At 53.2% G+C, this 17,453-nt stretch overlaps 1 protein-coding gene across 1 annotated transcript in view; it reads right to left on the bottom strand.

Annotated features, from left to right (window-relative positions):
• ADAMTS2 (ADAM metallopeptidase with thrombospondin type 1 motif 2) overlaps positions 1 to 17,166 on the bottom strand; it is a 243,665-nt gene extending 226,499 nt beyond the window's left edge. The window contains exons 1-2 of the mRNA XM_045485147.1: positions 16,841 to 17,166; positions 15,440 to 15,834 (exon numbers count right to left, since the gene is read on the bottom strand). Coding sequence (XP_045341103.1) covers positions 15,440 to 15,834; positions 16,841 to 16,976 — 531 coding nt within the window. The 5' untranslated portion in view covers positions 16,977 to 17,166. The remainder of the gene's footprint in view (positions 1 to 15,439; positions 15,835 to 16,840) is intronic.
• Between the last annotated feature and the right edge of the window lie 287 nt (positions 17,167 to 17,453).

Below are 17,453 nucleotides of genomic sequence, written 5' to 3'. Positions count from 1 at the left end.
AGGATCAGTGCCCACGGCCAACTGCGTTCTACCCGCCCAATGTGTGGACAGCCAGCCTCAGGGACAGTCATGCCAGAGGGCTTCCCTCCATGTGCCCTGCTCTGAATTTCCAGGTGAAGGACCAGGTGGCACAGAGGGTCAGGAGCTGACACCTCAGAGGCAGCTTCTGTGCTCCCAAGCCACCTGAAGGCCTGGTTGTCCCTCTTGGACATCCTCTCCTTCCACCCCAATCCTCCCAATGATTTTGGATCCCAAGCTTTTTGGACTGGGGTCAACCAGCTTGTTCCCCTTCACTTCCTCAAAGACGCAAGCCCTCCAAGGTAGGTAGCATGGCAACTGGGGAAACTGAGGGTCACAGGCCAGCAAGTAGCGAGCCAGCCCTGAACCTAGTTCTGTTTGACTTCACAACTCCTGACCTTCCTCTAGGTCAGTGGGTGCCCACTGGCTGTGAATAAGATCCTCCCATGTTGAGAAATGCAGACCTCTAAGTCCTACCTATATCCAACAAATCAGAATCTCACAGGGCAGGGCCTCAGAACAGACACTGTTCAGAACTGCCCATCTGTGGGCAGACAGACAGACAACACAAGGGAAAACAATTTTATTCTCTACACAACAGGCCATAGATTTCCTCTAAGGCAGCGGGGGGCGGGGGGGGGGGCGATGGTCTTTGAGAAAAGACTTTCTAGAGGCATGTGGGAATAAAAGTACCAGTGGGAGCCAGTGGGGGCCTCTGTTCGCAGGTACCAACAACTACCATCTTCTGTAAGACTCAGGAGGTCTGCCTGGGAAACAGTGAAGTTTGGGAGAGACACCACTGAGAGAAGGAAAACGTGGCCTGTTGAGGTGGCAATTCCCCCACTCATGGGCTTTCTGAGAACTGGTTCCAGTCCCGGAAGCCACCTGTGTGGCCAGCAGCCCTGAGTCCCAGGTCCTCAGAAAAGACAGCCCCCTGGGAATTGTATAACGCCTCTCTGGCTTAGGGTGGGGGTGGGGGTGGTGTGTGAGGTATTAGACACATTTTATCTAGATTTCAGCTCCTTTGCTGATAAAAATAGGACCTCAGAAAACTAGAATTCAGAGGATATTGCCTTCACACAAAATCCATCTTAGTCCACGAGCAAGCATTATATTTTATTAAGCAGAGAAATGCCAGGGGCGTTCCCATCAGAGCCAGGCACAGACGCGGATGCACAAAGCCACTGCTGTTACTTAACGTTACTCTGAAGGTTCTAGATAGTGCAGATTGGAAATGAGGCTCCAAAATTATCATCGTTTACAGGCAGTACAACTGTATACCTAGAAAACCCAAGGGAATCCACAAAGATATATTAGAATTAATGAGTTCAATCAAGCAGCTTGATAAAAGATAATTATATAAAAATCAATAACCTTCCTGTACACCAACGATAGATGGAAATGATTCAATAAATAGCAAAAAGGAAAAAAATCCTTGAAATGACCGTGATTTAAAACAATGGGTGACCCATATAAAAAATGTATAATACTTTACTGAGTAACATCAAAGCAGAATTAAATCGATTGAAAAATACACCATGTTCCTGGTAAATGCTGTAAATTATGTCAATTCCTCCTTTAATTGGTTTCTAGGTTTAATTTAATGTCAATCAAATTCGCAAGGGATGTTTTTAACCTGACAAAACAATTCTAAAATTCAATTGAAAGAATAAACAGATGTGACCAGCCAAGAAAATTTTGCAAAAGAGTAACAGCAAAACGGGAGGTATCCAGCCAGATGTCTCAAATCAGCACCGTCCAACAGAAATGTAATGAGAACTTCACATGGAGCCACGTTGAGGGGAAAAAAAAAAGGTGAAATTAATTTCAGCAATATTTCTTACTTTATCCGGTATATCCAAAAATATTAACATTTTAACCTATGATCAATACTTCTAGATAATCATGAAATATCTTATATATATTTTTTTGTAGTAAGTCTTTGAATACTGAGTATTTTACACTTAGGCACTCACTTCACATGCTCACTTCAGACCAGTCACATTTCAAATAGTCAAAAGCCTCACCCAGCTCATAGCTCAGCTGGCTCATAGCTACCGTGGTGGACAGTGTAGCTATAAAGTAGCTAATACTTCAGACATCACAGCTTAAAGGCTCTAATGATAAACACAGTTTAGTACAGGTTGAAGAACAGAGTGACAGAAACACAGAATTTATCTGTGATATCGATCAACCCGACATTTCGTTTGCAAGTGACGGGAGACGGTATGTGGCGTCATCCATTAAAAAAACATTGATGTGTGTTTTTTTATATACATTCATGTTCACCACGCTTGAGCCACTTTTCATCGTACCTACAGAAGCTCTGCTCCCAATCACACTGGCCACGCCCGAGACTTAGACAAATCTTGCATGGAACAGAAATACACCTTATTTGCCATGGAGTCACAATCCCTGCTTTCAGAGGAGAAATATCCAGGTTCAAAGATGAATCCTTGAATATTCTGCTCACAGAGCTAGCAAGGGCTAGTCCCTCTGGCGTGAATGGCCCTGTGTCAGCCGCTGCTCTGCTTCTTGGCCTGAGAGTTGCGTGCCAGCTCTCAGACAGTGCCCTGAAATCGTTTGTAACATAATAATAATACTAGCAACAACAACAATAAAAACTGCATGCCCAGGACTCTAGACGCACATTTTTTGCATTTACCACCTCTGAACTGGGGAGGAAATCAACGGATCTTCTCACCACCAGCAGTCGGCAGCAACCATGCAGTGGCTGGTGTTGGCTGGCATGCACCCGCCTGCCCATGGTGTTTCACTCATATTGCTATTACTTCACTTGAATTGGGTGTAGGGGCAGCTCTTCTTGTGTGGAGATCCTTGCCACCCAAAATGTCCTCGAAAAACCACACCACAATGGCAAACATTTATAGCATGTGCAGAAGGTCACCGAGACAAGGAAGTGTGTAGCTTTGGCATCAGTGAGGAATGTCCCTGGAGGAATGACTGCAACCCCACACTTTACCAAGGAGAAGAAGACACCCCAAAATGAAGAAGGCAGTCACATGCTAAGTAAGCAAAGTGAGTGAGAAGGGAGAAATGGCCCACTCTTTGGAGCAACTAGGGGCAGGGTGGCTGGTGCCTATCTATGCCTCTTAGGACCGAAGTTAAGGCAGCACGGCGCAGTTTTATCAGGAGTGTCTGCTCTTACTTGGTGTGCCCTATGATTGATGGCACCTTCGATATGATGAAATGCATAAATTTCCCAAGCCCTAGGCCTGGGCTAAGGGCTTGCTGTGCACCCACGCATCCTTCCAATGCCCAGCAAGGCGGGTGTGGATAGGTTCCCCTCCTTTGCAAGCCAAGGAAATGAGGTTTAGTGGCATTTTAGCCTTTGTCCTGGCTGCCCAGTTATGTGGGACAGAGATGACCATGTGACACGGCAGCCTCTGGGCCACACCAAGTCCGTGCTCGCTTGAAACCTGCAGGGCAAGGTGGGGCAGCGCAGAGCCTGCCTAGGCTCCCTGCACTGTCTGGGCCTGGGTCCTGGATGCCAGGGTTTCCTCTGCCTCCAAGGAGAAGCTGTGCACCCCACTCCACAGGCCTAGAGTAGATGTGCAAGGTAATTGAAATTCATGGATGAGCCCGAGGAGCCAGCTCCAGGCTCTGTAATAACTTCTCCATATTAATGGCAGCACCGCAGACCCGGTGGACAGTTGACATTTAATATGAAACATAAGCAGCAGAGCAAGAGGCTCCTACCTGGGCCCTCCCATCCCAGAGCGCCTGCCAGTGGGGGAAGGGGGATCCAAGGTGGTCCCAAGATTCAGAGGGCTGGGGTCTCCCCCTCCCCTCAGTACCTCTACTCCCTCTCAATCCCCTCCCCTTGAAGGAAGCCCCTGCCAAGAACACACACGACCATGATACACACTCACACTTGAATGCACATGCTCACTCAAATGGGGACATATATACACCTACACATAGACACAAACATGCACATTCACACCCACGCACACGCTCACACTCATACTCACTCCAATGCATACGCTCCCATGCATGGACACACACACACACTTACATGCACATCCATTTTCACATCACACTCACACACATATGCATGCACATGCACATGCACACACACTCACACCTTTCCACATACACACACACATTGCCATGCAGAGGCGCACAAACATGCACATATGTTCCCCCAGGCTGCCCAAGCAGAGGAGGGCAGTGAGGGTAATGAAGGATGTGTCTGCCTGCCAGTACAGACCCAAGGTCCCAGGAAGGACCCCACACGCATTTGCCCCTATGGATCTCAGAGACCAGAACGGGGAGGCCCAGACCACAGCTGAGGCCACTGCACAGTAAAGCCAGCCTCAGTGCTAGGTGGACACTCCAGGCCATGGGAGGTGTCCCTGTGTCTCAGAGCAAATGAGCTCCTCAGTGAGTGCTCACCCTGGCTATGGCACTCATGGTGCTCACAGCAGGCCTAGGTGAGGATCTGGCCTTCCCCACCTTCCAGCTGACCCTCAGCATCACTCTTCACTCACTAAGGGCTGGGGGCACAAGGGACAGGCAGCCAAGGCTGGCCATGGGGCAGAATGAGCCTGAAGCCTGCCAACACATAAATGGATGGCACCGTTACACTCCACAACCAGTGCCAGAAACACACATGGCCACAGAGTCAGGGCAGGGGGTGTCAAGGTGACAGAGGATGACTCAGAAAGAGCTGGCCTCCCAGAGCTCAGGCTCGGAGATCGGTGACCGACCAATCCACTATGTCCTTTACCCTAAAGGATTCCATGGAGAGAGGCGACACCACACTGGGAGAGCCCACAGATCCGAGTAACTCACCAGAGCCTCAGTTTCCTCATCTGTCAAAGGGGGACAGCAATGGCGAGCTCACAGGACGACCGCAGTGATAGGGTACATGTTCCAGGAAAGGTAGCCGGTATAGACACTGATCCTCTGCCTTTTCTTGAGGGCCAGCGCGGGCACCAGGGCCCTCAGCCGGCAGAAGAGTGACACAGGCGGGAAGCCGCTACCCCGGAGTCACGGGTGGTCGCAGCTTCCGGCGCTCTCCCGGCGCTGTTCGAAGCCGTGGCTACGGCATATGACTCAGCCAGAGTCAATCAGCACACGGCATTCCTGGGTCACAGTGATTGGCTATAGAAAAGTCCCGTGACCTAATCCCAGCCAATCAGAGTGAAGCTCAAGACTGGCGGGAACCTCCAAAAACTAGACAGCTTCTCTTTCCCGAGCCTGCCCCTGGGGATGTGAGGGGTGTGGGGACAGCCGCAGCCACTGGTCCTCCAGGGGAAAGAGTCACACAGGGGAGGAAAACTGGGTGAGTGGGATTCAAGGGGCACCACTCCAACCCTGAACTACCTACTGAATCCCATGAGTCCTCAGATGCCCTTTTTCACGTGGTAAAATACACACAACATAAAATTTACCATCTTAACCATTCTTTGTGTAGTTCTTAGTGTGCTAGTAAATGCATTCTTAATGTATTAATGCAACCATCACCACTATCCATCTCTATAATTCTTTTTTTCCTTGTAGAACTGAAACCGTAACTATTAATAATAACTCCTCTCCCCTCGTCCCCCCAGCCCCTGGCAACCAGCACTCTCCTGTCTATGATTTTGACTACTCTAGGTGCCTTTGGATGCCTTATTCTTTTTTTTTTTTTTTTAATGTTTATTTATTTTTGAGACAGACAGAGTGTGAGCGAGGGAGGGCAGAAAGAGAGGGAGGCACAGAATCCAAACCAGGCTCCAGACTCCCAGGTGTCAGCACAGAGCCTGACAAGGGGCTTGAACCCATGAACTGCAAGAGCATCACCTGCGCCAAAGTTGGACGCGAGATCGTGACCTGAGCTGAAGTCTGACCATTAACCGACTGAGCTACCCAGGCGCCCCCGCCTTTGGATGCCTTATTCAATAAAGACAGATGAGTCTCATTCTGAGGGGCCACCACGAGGAAATGGGGTGGTGGGGTGGGGTCACAGGTTGCTGATCTGCCACCTTGAACACAAACCCCTGACAAGTAAGCCTCCATCATGGCAGCCACAGGTCAGTGCATGTTCCTACCCAGCCCAGGCAGGGAAGAGCCCCTAGGAAGCTCCTTCCCTTCCACCAAATCCTTCCCAGTGAGAAGTGGTGGGGAGGTCAGCCAGAAGGTTGTGGATGTCCTGGAAGGGTATGTGGGACAGCTGTGATGAAGTGAGGCTGGGTTCTCAGCAGGTTCCCCAGCCCCTGCTGGCAGGGAACCCTGGCCCATCTAATGATCCTGCTGCTAGCACATCTCCCAGTGCTTCCACACCTGCCTCTGGAGGCCCTGTCAGGGGACCTGTCAGTCTTCACACTGGACTTGTTTGCCCACGTGATATCAACAGATTCAGAAACATAGTTTCTCTGAAGTAACAATAGAGGATTCTGCAGCAAAGAGCCCACACTCACCAGAGGCAACAATCTCTCAAGGGAGGTGGGGCTTGGGTCCGCTGGGATCCCCGCCTCTCCATCCTCCAACTCTGTTCCCTCACGTATGTCTGTCTGTTCCCCACCTGGCCTCTAAGACACCTGGAGTTGCCCTGGAAGGGTCCTAGAAATGGTTAACTCCAACTTCCACTTTCCATCTGGACAAACTGATGGCTCTCATGGTGGGAGGATTTGCCCAGGCTTGCAAGGTGGCTTGCCAGAGCCCAGCCTGATATCTCCTCACCCCCACCTAACACTTCCCCATACAGGCCTGGGGTGGGTGTGGGGGGGGGGGATCTTCCCTCCCCTACTTAGTTTGATTTAGACCAGTGGTTTTGAACTTCCCTCCCCTACTTAGTTTGATTTAGACCAGTTGTTTTGAACTCAGGTTTCATGAACCCCAAAGTGGGGGCAAGAAACCTGTAATACCACATGTGTGTACAAGTGCTTTCCTGTGGGAAAGGAGGCAGAGCTGTCAGCCATTCTCAGTGGTCTGCCCCACTGAAGGTGGACATTCTGGGATTGGCAAGAGAGCAGATAAGGAGAGGCAGGCCAGCCCTGGGCACTGGGGGGGGGGGGGGGGGGGCGTGGAAGGGAAGGGTACAGGGTCTCAAGGGCAAGTCCCCAGCCCTTTCCTACATAGGCTTCAGGAACTCTGATTTCACAGCTGGGCCCTACATAGCCCAGACATAGCCAGATACACATTACCTATGGTACAGGTTACTAAGAAGCACAGGGTGTAACATGGCATGCGAATGTCTAGGATGGCTTCCTGTATGAAATGCCACTTGGCTGAGACCTACAGACTGAGCCAAGTAAAGATGAAGGGATAAGAGTGGTCCAGGAACACAGCCTATGCAAAGGCCCTGAGCTGGGAGTGTCAGAGTTGGAGGAAATAAAAGATCAGTGTGACTGAGGCACAGGCATGAGGGGGACACAATGACAGACGAACCTGGAAGCCACTGGGCCAGGTCATAGGGGGCCTTGAATGCCAGGCCAGTGGGTTTGGATGTTTTTCCGGGTTTTTTTTTTTAAGGGCAATAAAAATCATTGAAAGATCTTGAACAAAGGAGTGACATGATTTAATATGTGGTTTATAAAATCAGTCTGGCTGCTGTGTGAGGCAAGAGTTGCTGGGGACAGACCATTCAGCAGCAGCTGAGGAACACAGGCACAAAAGACAGGGCTTAGAGTCAGGCATGGTGGAGAGGTGGGCACTGGAATGAAGTCCAGAGATGTCTAAGATGGTGGCTGGCTGGATATGGGGTCATGCCCAGGGAGGAGAGGGGTGATCCTGGGATTCCCACCCAAGAAAGGGTGGGGTCTGGAAGAGAATGGAGAGTGCATTCCATTTCAGAAGCATGGGGTCAACCAGAGAAGGAGCCCTGGAGGCAGCTGCGCAGGCAAGTCTGGAGCCCAGGAAGAGACCTGGGCTGGACTCTGGGACCTGGAATCCGGGTGGAATGTGTGGTAGCAACTGTTTTCATCTGCCTGGCACATTCACCCTCCTCTTGCTTTTACATAAAACGCCAACCCACTCCAGAGCTTGGGGATCTGACCCTCACTTTCAATCCCAAAGGTGAGCAAGAGACTCAGGCCAGGCCTACATCATAGCGATCGGTTTAAAAATGGGCCCTATCACAGAAAACATGAATAGACACTTCTCTAAAGAAGACATCCAGATGGCCAACAGGCACATGAAAAGATGCTCAATGTCGCTCCTCATCAGGGAAATACAAATCAAAACCACACTCAGATATCACCTCACGCCAGTCAGAGTGGCCAAAGTGAACAAATCAGGAGACTATAGATGCTGGAGAGGATGTGGAGAAATGGGAACCCTCTTGCACTGTTGGTGGGAATGCAAACTGGTGCAGACACTCTGGAAAACAGTGTGGAGGTTCCTCAAAAAATTAAAAATAGACCTACCCTATGACCCAGCAGTAGCACTGCTAAGAATTTACCCAAGGGATACAGGAGTACTGATGCAAAGGGGCACTTGTACCGCAATGTTTATAGCAGCACTCTCAACAATAGCCAAATTGTGGAAAGAGCCTAAATGTCCATCAACTGATGAATGGATAAAGAAATTGTGGTTTATGGGGCGCCTGGGTGGCGCAGTCGGTTAAGCGTCCGACTTCAGCCAGGTCACAATCTCGCAGTCCGTGAGTTCGAGCCCCGCGTCAGGCTCTGGGCTGATGGCTCAGAGCCTGGAGCCTGTTTCCGATTCTGTGTCTCCCTCTCTCTCTGCCCCTCCCCCGTTCATGATCTGTCTCTCTCTGTCCCAAAAAATATAAATAAACGTTGAAAAAAAAAAAAAAAGAAATTGTGGTTTATATACACAATGGAGTACTACGTGGCAATGAGAAAGAATGAAATATGGCCCTTTGTAGCAATGTGGATGGAACTGGAGAGTGTGATGCTAAGTGAAATAAGCCATACAGAGAAAGACAGATACCATATGCTTTCACTCTTAGGTGGATCCTGAGAAACTTAACAGAAACCCATGGGGGAGGGAAAGGGAAAAAAACAAACAAACAAAGAGGTTAGAGTGGGAGAGAGCCAAAGCATAAGAGACTCTTAAAAACTGAGAACAAACTGAGGGTTGATGGGGGATGGGAGGGAGGGGAGGGTAGGTGATGGGTATTGAAGAGGGCATCTTTTGGGATGAGCACTGGGTGTTGTATGGAAACCAATCTGACAATAAATTTCATATATTAAAAAAAATAAAAAATAAAAATAAAAATGGGCCCTATCAGAGCCCTCTCCAGGATGCTAGCAGGAACCACCCAGAAAGAACTGCTCTCCATTTCTGATTGCCACCGTGGAAGAAGACAAATTAAGCAGGAGTTGCCGGTGGCCCCCACATGGGGAAGGCCATGTTGAGATAAACACAAAGAGTGACAGAACTGAAAGGCAGAGAGCATGTGCTGAAACAAGCCCTGAGCCCCTGGATCCAGCCATGCCTGAATTCCTCAGGATCCCATAGATAATTGGGCCCATGACCTCCCTTGTTTATTTCATTCATTGTAAGTCAGTTTTCTGTCATGTAAACTGAATGAATCTTAAAACAACAAGGAGCCAAGAAGCCATGGAGGAGGCTGAGACTACTCTGGGACAGCTGTGTAGATTGCCAAGAGCAGGGGCCAAACAGGTGCCTCTGCTGTTCTGACCTGAGGAACCCCAAGACCCTAGGAACTTAGAATGTCCCACAGCCCCTCTGTGGTGTTCCTGAGATCTTCTCACTGCCTCCCCCCAAGGCAGTGCCAAGGTAGGGTGGGAGGGAGGAAGACCTTACAAGGGACAGCTACAAGTCCTAGGCACCCTCACCCCAGCCCCACAGCCCGAGCCTGCCACACCTGCCTGCCCGACTCTAGCATCTGAGCCAGCTGGAATGAAACTCATCTTGGTCCCTTGAGCCAGCAAATGACTTTTCTCTGTAGACCTTGGTGACACTTAAAAAGACTGGACAGGGGCGCCTGGGTGGCTCAGTCGGTGCAGCGTCCCACTTCCGCTCAGGTCGGGATCTCACAGTTCGTGGGTTCGAGCCCCACGTCGGGCTCTGTGCTGGCAGCATGGAACCCACTTCAAACCCTCCATCCCCCTCCCTCTGCCCCACCCCCAGGCTCACACACACATGTGTGCATTCTCTCCCTCTCTCTCTCCCTCTCTCAAAAATAAATAAACGTAAAAAAAAAAAAAAAAAAAAAAAGACTGGACAGAGTTGGCTCCTGGCCAGGCTGCCATCCTGGCCAGGAGCCCCAGCCCACCAGGCAGAAGTCCTTGGGCTTCTCTGAACCTTGGCCATATGATGAGGGCTCTGCCTCGCAGAATCATGGGGGCTCATACTGAGCTCCCACATTAGGATATACACTGCCCCCCTGGTAGACCTCAGGATGGGACCAGACCTCAGAGACCAGACCCTTCCCACTGCCTAGCCCATGAAGACTTCCACCCACTGGCCCCGTCAGGCCCTATCTGGCCAGAGAGGTCCCCAGAGCTGCACTGAGGTGGGAGGCAGAGGTGGCGCGGGGTGCTTCGGTCCTACTGGAGTCCCCGCTGCCATCACCCAGCTGTGAAGACTGAGGCAACCTGCCAGGGGCTGCAGGCTGGAGCAGGTGAGCAGTGTGTCAGCCACCAGGACTGCTCCCTGCTCCCACGAACAACAGACAACGCCCCTGACTGAGAAGGTCTCCAAGAGTCAAAACAGGAAAGGTAAGGACTGTTTTCAAGAAATGCATTTCTTCCTTTTTATTCTTTTTTGTTGGCATGCAAAAAAAAAAAAGGCAATAAAATGTAGTTGGCGTGGTCTTCGAATCAGAAGCAAGGTTTCAGCATTTGGAGGTTCAGTTCATTCATCTGTAGAATGGGGATATCAGGCATAGACCACAGGATAGTGCTAGGATTGAACAGGGTGATATCAGGTGCTCAGCAGGGAGCCTGGCACATAGTAGAGGCACAAAAAACTACGACTTACTATTATTTTTATGCCAACAGCCTTCTCGTTGTTGTTGCTGTATTTTTGAGGAGGGGAGCGGGGCAGAGGGAAAGAGAGAGAGAGAAAAAATCTTAAGCAGGCTCCACTCTCAGCACAGAACCTGACAGGGGACTCGATCTCACAACCTTCAGATCATGACCTGAGCCAAAATCAAGAGTCGGACGTTTAACTGACTGAGACACCAGGTGCCCCTTATTGGGTTTTTGATGAGCATATAAGAATGATGTGATATTAGCATACCTATCACATGGCCCGAGAGGTACTAGAAAACTATAGCAACGTGACATGCAAGAATCCTTCATTAAGCGTAATTTTCTTATGCATTGTGAAAAGACAAACTTTACCCTTTCCCTGTGCATATCATGAGCAATTTCTGTCTAGTGGCTGTAAAAAAAAAAAAAAAAAAAAAAGACAACCTGGAAACTCTACATTTCCCAGCCTCTCTGGAAATAAAGTGCCCGGCATGCCTTACAAAGCATGTCTTCATGTGGCATCTCTTGAGTCTGCACCTCTACCTGACTCCAGAAAGATCTACATCTTGGCAGGCCCAGAATCCCAATCTCATGGTAACTGAGGAAACAGCACCTCTTCCGGTCTCCATTTCTGGGGTTCTCACAAGAGCATTAGACCCCAGGGTAGCCAGAGTCATACCCAGGACTCAGCCAGAAATAATCAGAAAAAGATGTCAGTCAGGCACTGCTGGGCCCCTGGAAAGACGGGGGCACCACAGAAGAACTGCACCTGACAACAAAGCTATCCTGGATTCAGCCATGCCTGAAGATTCACCATTCTGTGAGCTAATAACTTCCCTTTTTTTGTTTGTTTAAACTAATTTAACTTAAGCTGTCACTTGTAACTGAAAAGATCCTGACAAATATGGTGAATTAAGAATCCCCTCGATTAGGAGACTCCTGTCCACAGAAAACAAAGCTACTGCCACTGTGCCTTCCTTTAAAGCAGAGAAACAAACTCAGGGCCAGGCAAGTAGATGAGCAACTGTGTGTCCCTGGCCGGGAGCAGGACATTAGGCCTGAAAGGGCTTGTGGCTCTTGGGAAAGGCATGTCCCATCTAAATGTAAGCTCTAAGACCACAGCTGCCTGCTGGGACCCTGCTCTGTGGTTTCTCTTCACGTCTTCCAGGAAGACTAGTTCCAAATGTTCTGCAAAGAAGGGGTTCCACGGTCCCATCTGCGTAGAACATGATGGATTACACAGAGCACAAGACATTTCCTTTTTTTTTTTTTTTAAGTAGGCTCCACGCCCAGCATGGAGTCCAACTCAGGGTTTGAAATCACAACCCTGAGATCAAGACCTGACCTGAGATCAAGAGCCGAACACTTAACCGACAGAGCCACCCAGGAGACCTGAGACGACTTCTTCATTACAGAACTTCTCAGAGATCCCGATGGACTCCCTGAATCTCACAAGCTGAATGCAAGGTACAGCACTGCCCACACCAGTTTGTCAGCTGAACCCCATTTGCTAGAGGCAACGTGTGGTACAATCTGCAGAACTCTCTTGCAGAAAGGGGCTATTGAGCCTGGCTTCTCAAAGGGCAAGCCGAGGCCCAGGAGCATTAGCCTCGGAGCTTATGAGAAATGCAGAACTTCAGGCCCCACCACAGATGTGATGAACCTGCATTTTAACCAGGTCCCTGGGGATTTGCACACACACCACAGCCTGACATACCTGCTTCGTGTGTTATCTATGAAGGAAGAGCAAAAGGTGAGGAGAAAGGTGGCCTGTGTGGCACGGGGGTTAAGGGCCTGGGTTTCTGGGTGAGTGAGATGCATTTATCCATATAAGGCCCGTTGGGAGGGGATGCACAGGTATTGCCTATCTCAGTGTCTTGGGAGCGCTGTGGCAAAAGTAGCTGGAGGGAACCAGGCCAGAATCCTACCTATGTGGTCTTGAGCAAGTGGCTCATCCTCCTAGAGCCTCCCTGCCTATCTGCAAACCAGGGATGAGGATCCTTCCCTTGCAGGACAGCTGTGGAGACCACGGCTTTGCATGATGTATAAAGCCCCAGGCCTATCACTGATGCAGAGAGGCTTCAAAGGTGAAGGAATTAATTGTTATAAAATGAGAAGAGGCACACATGCCAAAACAAAAGGAAGGAGGGAAGGAAAGAAGGAAGGGAGGGAGGGAGGAAGGGAGGAAGGAAGGAAGGAAGGAAGGAAGGAAGGAAGGAAGGAAAAGGAAGGAAGGAAGGAAGGAAGGAAGGAAGGAAGGAAGGAAGGAAAAGGAAGGAAGGAAGAAAGGAAGGAAGGAAGGAAGGAAGGAAGGAAGGAAGGAAGGAAGGAAGGGGAAAATAAAAGAAAAAAGAAAAATAGTAAAAAACTAATATTGATGCCCTACCATCTCTAGGCTGAAGGAAGGAAGGAAGGAAGGAAGGAAGGAAGGAAGGAAGGAAAGAAGGAAGGAAGGGAGGGAGGGACTGAAGGAAGGAAGGAAGGAAGGAAGGAAGGAAGGAAGGAAGAAAGAAAGAAAGGAAGGAAGGAAGAATAGAAGAAGAAAAAAAAAGAAAAACAAAGAAATTTAAAGAACTAAAATTGGTGCCCCACTGTCTCAAGGCCATTTTTCACTGACAGTATTCAAGGCCCCTGAGGCAAGGCCCAGCCAGTCTTCCAAGTCCAACTCTTTCCTGCTCCATCTTGTATGTGTGCAGGCGTGTGTCCAGTACATGTGACATCTCACTCACCATGTCTGTCCTGACCCGGCCAACGCATACCTGGTACCTCTGCACGTCTTCTTCCCTCTTCTGAGATTGCCAACATGCACCTTTGCCTATTGGCAACTCTTTCTTCAAACAGCCCCCAGGAGATCACTGTCAAAGGCAGGGACGGGGTAATGCTCAGCCCCTCAACCCAGGTGGGCACCGGGCGAGGAACACCTCTGACTGGCACAGTGGACAAACACACTAGGAAGTTCTGGCTAAACAAATGAATCACCAAATGACAGACGAATGAGTGATATAGTGACACAGACTCCCTGAAGTGCTGTCCTTCAGGAATTAATCAGTACACAGGAGCTGGCCCACCTACAGACTGCATCCATGTCAACTCCCCCAACCCCTGGAGTCCCCAGCACTGATTTCCTTTGATTTAGGAAATTCACCTGCAGCACGAAATGAGACACACCTACGAGGCCCGGGACATCCTCGGACATACAAAGGGCCGCACCAGGATAACCCAATTCCTCCAAGGACATTTATAGTTGTTTGCAATATGCCTGGGTTCTAATGAAATCCAGCCAAAGGCAGTGATTTTCCGAAGCAACAAGTGACATTTCCTGTGTCTCCATAAAAAGAACACCAGCGGTTGTGGGGCACTGGTGTCATTGCTGGCTCTGCAGGCAGGCAGGACAAGCCTGAGGACAGGGGGACTTGGGGGCCAGCAGGGCTGGGAGGGCGGCCACTCGCTCAGAACAGGAGTGTCCTGAGCAGCACTTACAGCAGAAGCCACGGTGGGCGGCTTCAGATGTCTGGCCAGCACCGCCAGCCTGACCACCGCACACCCAATCCAAAATAGAAAACTGCAGTGGCTTCTGCCCGTGCCAGGCCCCCGGGCGGCCGGACAGAGCACCGCCAATGTCAGCCTCCTCCCTGAGCATCGATCCAGGCTTCCTCTGAGGCCCCCTGATGCCAAGCCATGGTCCCTCTGAGGCCCCTGAAAACAAGAAAACTTCCCAGGGCTCCAGTCGCACTGGGTGGCCCAAAAAGTCCCAGGAGGGGACTGGGCCTCTCTTCTGTCCTTCAGAGGCTACCCATGGGCACCAGAGCCTATATTTCCAAATGCTCCCCTAGGCTCAAAATAGAGAGAGAAAACCGACTTTTCAAATTACCAGCTGGAGTTCAACAGGAAACCACAGCATAAAAATCAGTGGCTCCCGGTCAGCCAGGGGGCAGAGGAATAACTGGGTATTTCAGCACCACTCCCCGCTCCCTGGGTAGCACAGAAGCAAGCAGACTGACCGCCAACCCATGTGCCCCCTTGCACACATACCCCACATTCTCAAATGCACGGGGACGCACACTCAACAGATACCCTGACACCCAAATGAGCAGAAACCTACAGATACGCTCACGCACAAGACACATATTCACGCAGGTGCACAGGTACCCAGACGCGAGTGCACACCAACATTCCAAGACACATGTGCAGATTCACACACTCCCAGAGATGTACACACACTTGGCTACGATAGGAACACCTGGGGCCCAGCACGCATAAGGGACACCACACTCTTCTGCTTGATCAGAGCTTTAGAGACCCTGACCCACTGCCTAAATCACCCGCTCTCGGGCCGGTCAAAATAACTTGCTTTCCTGCCAACCACTTCAGTCAGTGCCCCGTGGTCCCTGCACACAGGGGTACAGAGGAGGTCCTCAGTGCAGGCCTTGGACTCACAGGTAACCAGTCTCCAATTCCCAGGCAAGGGCCTTGGACAGAAAGGAACGAGAGAAGTGAGTACTCACGAGCCCGTCGCAGTTGCTGAGCGCCACGGAGGAGGCTTCAGCCAGGCCCGCCACGTCTCCGACATAGAGGCACGTCCCGAGCAGGGGCTCCACGCGGGTGGCGCCCGACTCGCTTTGCCACTCCACCGTGGCCCCGGGCGCCACGAGGCGGGCATTGGGCCGCAGCCGCAGGTGCAGGTCTCGGCCGAAGACTGTGACATTGTAGAAGAGGCGGCCGCCGGGGTCCTCTTCGTTGCCTCCAGGTAAGCCCGGGGTCTGGTCAGGGGCGGCCCTGCGGGCGCGTACCCCAGCCTGGGCAGACGCCGCCGACACCACGTGGGACACCAAGCGGCCCTGGGCGTCAGTGCGCACCGGCACCGCCAGGATGCGCTCCGCTCCGTGCCCCAGGGGCCCTCCTGCAACGGGAAGGGGCGTCAGACCCGCCAGAGCCTCGCCGCGAAACCCCGCATCCCTCCACCACCCCGCCGCCGCCACCACTGCGAACAGGGAAGGGCATTCTGCCAAACAACCCCCAGAAACTAACCTTCACCTCCCCGGCCTTCTTCCAACTGGGAAGGGGCGTTAACAGGGACATCACTCCGGAGCCCCGCCGCCCCCAGGCCGTCCCCCTCTGGGACCCTGCCAGCCAAGAGCTCTGCCCCCTGCCCGGTTCCGGGTTGGGGCTCTGCGAGCTCCTCACAGTTCCCCTGGGGATGGCCCCGTCAGACTGTTCCCGGTCCCTTGAACCTACCGTCCTTGGCAGGACATGGGGCTGCTCCGAAGCCGTTGCCGGTTGGCCCCCTACCCGTGCGCCTCTACCCCTCCGCGGTCCCCGCCGCCCGGGCGCCCTCACCGCTTGCCTCCGGAGAGGCGAGGACTCGGCTCCCCCCGGCACGCGCGGCCTGTCCTCCGTGTCCAGCTCTCGGTTGGACCAACGCTGGCCCCCCTCCCCGCGCGCCCGAGGGCAGGGAGGGGTGGAGCAGGGTCCCTCGGATCTTCAGGGATTCCCTCCAGGGAGCCCCATCAGTCCTCAGGGCCCAAGGCGGCGAGCTCAGCACCCGGCTCCTCCCGAGCGTCCCCGGACGCGAGCCCCGGCGCAGCCTCGCCCTGGCTCCCCAGGACCCGCTGGGGCTAGCGCTGCGCTCTCTGCCGCGGGGCTTTCCCGGTCCCCCATCTCCACGCTCCGCGTCTCGGGAGCCGCGAACGCTCCGAGGCTCCCCCCGGCCCGAGGCGCTCCGGTGCACCGCGGGGCGCCCCCTGCGCGACCAACCCGGCCCCGAAGTTGGCCAACTTGGCCCCGGGCGGGGTGCGCAGAGTTTGCCCAAGTCGGGCTGGACGACGCCTGGGGAGGGGGCGGCGGGGCACGCGGGGCGGGGCCCGGCCGACCGGGGTCGTGGAGCTCGGGGGCCCGGCCGCACCTACCTGGGGGGTCGGCGGCGGCGGCGGCGAGCCGGGCGTCCGCGGGCGGCGGCGGCAGCAGGAGCGGCGGCAGCAGCAGCAGCAGCAGCAGCAGCGCGGGGCAGAGCAGGCGGTGAGCGGCTCCCGCCGGCGGATCCATGGCAGCCGGACCGCAGCCGGGGCCCCGCACTCGCTGCCGGCGCGAAAGTTCCCCGCGCGCCGCCCAGCCCACATCTGGGGGCAGCTGGAGCCGCCCGCAGCTGCAGCACCGCAGGGCGCGGGGCGGAGGAGGCGAGGCGCGGAGGGGAGGGCGGGGGAGCGCGGAGGGGAGGCGGGGAGAGGGAAGGAGCGAGCGAGCGAGGGAGGCGGGAGGGAGGAGAAGGCGAGCGAGGGGGAGGGCGGGGACGGCGGGCGCCTCAGCCTGCGGTGACCCGGCGCTTCTTGGCGCGGCCGCCGCCGCCGCCGCCGCCGCCGCCACCGCCGTCGCCGCCCGCTCCCCTCCTCGCGCCGCCGCCGCGGCGGTTCCCGGCTCGTAGCGAAGCAGAGACGCCCCGAGGCGGCGGCAGAGAAGCGCGGCTGGCCGGGCCGGGCGGGGCGGGGGGGGGGGTGGGGAGCCCCGCCACCGGCCACCATCGGA

Source organism: Leopardus geoffroyi, chromosome A1 (assembly GCF_018350155.1).
Source record: "Leopardus geoffroyi isolate Oge1 chromosome A1, O.geoffroyi_Oge1_pat1.0, whole genome shotgun sequence".
Classification (NCBI taxonomy): Eukaryota; Metazoa; Chordata; class Mammalia; order Carnivora; family Felidae; genus Leopardus; species Leopardus geoffroyi.
The sequence above is the reverse complement of the archived record's forward strand: the minus strand, read 5'-3'. Positions and strand labels throughout refer to the sequence as shown.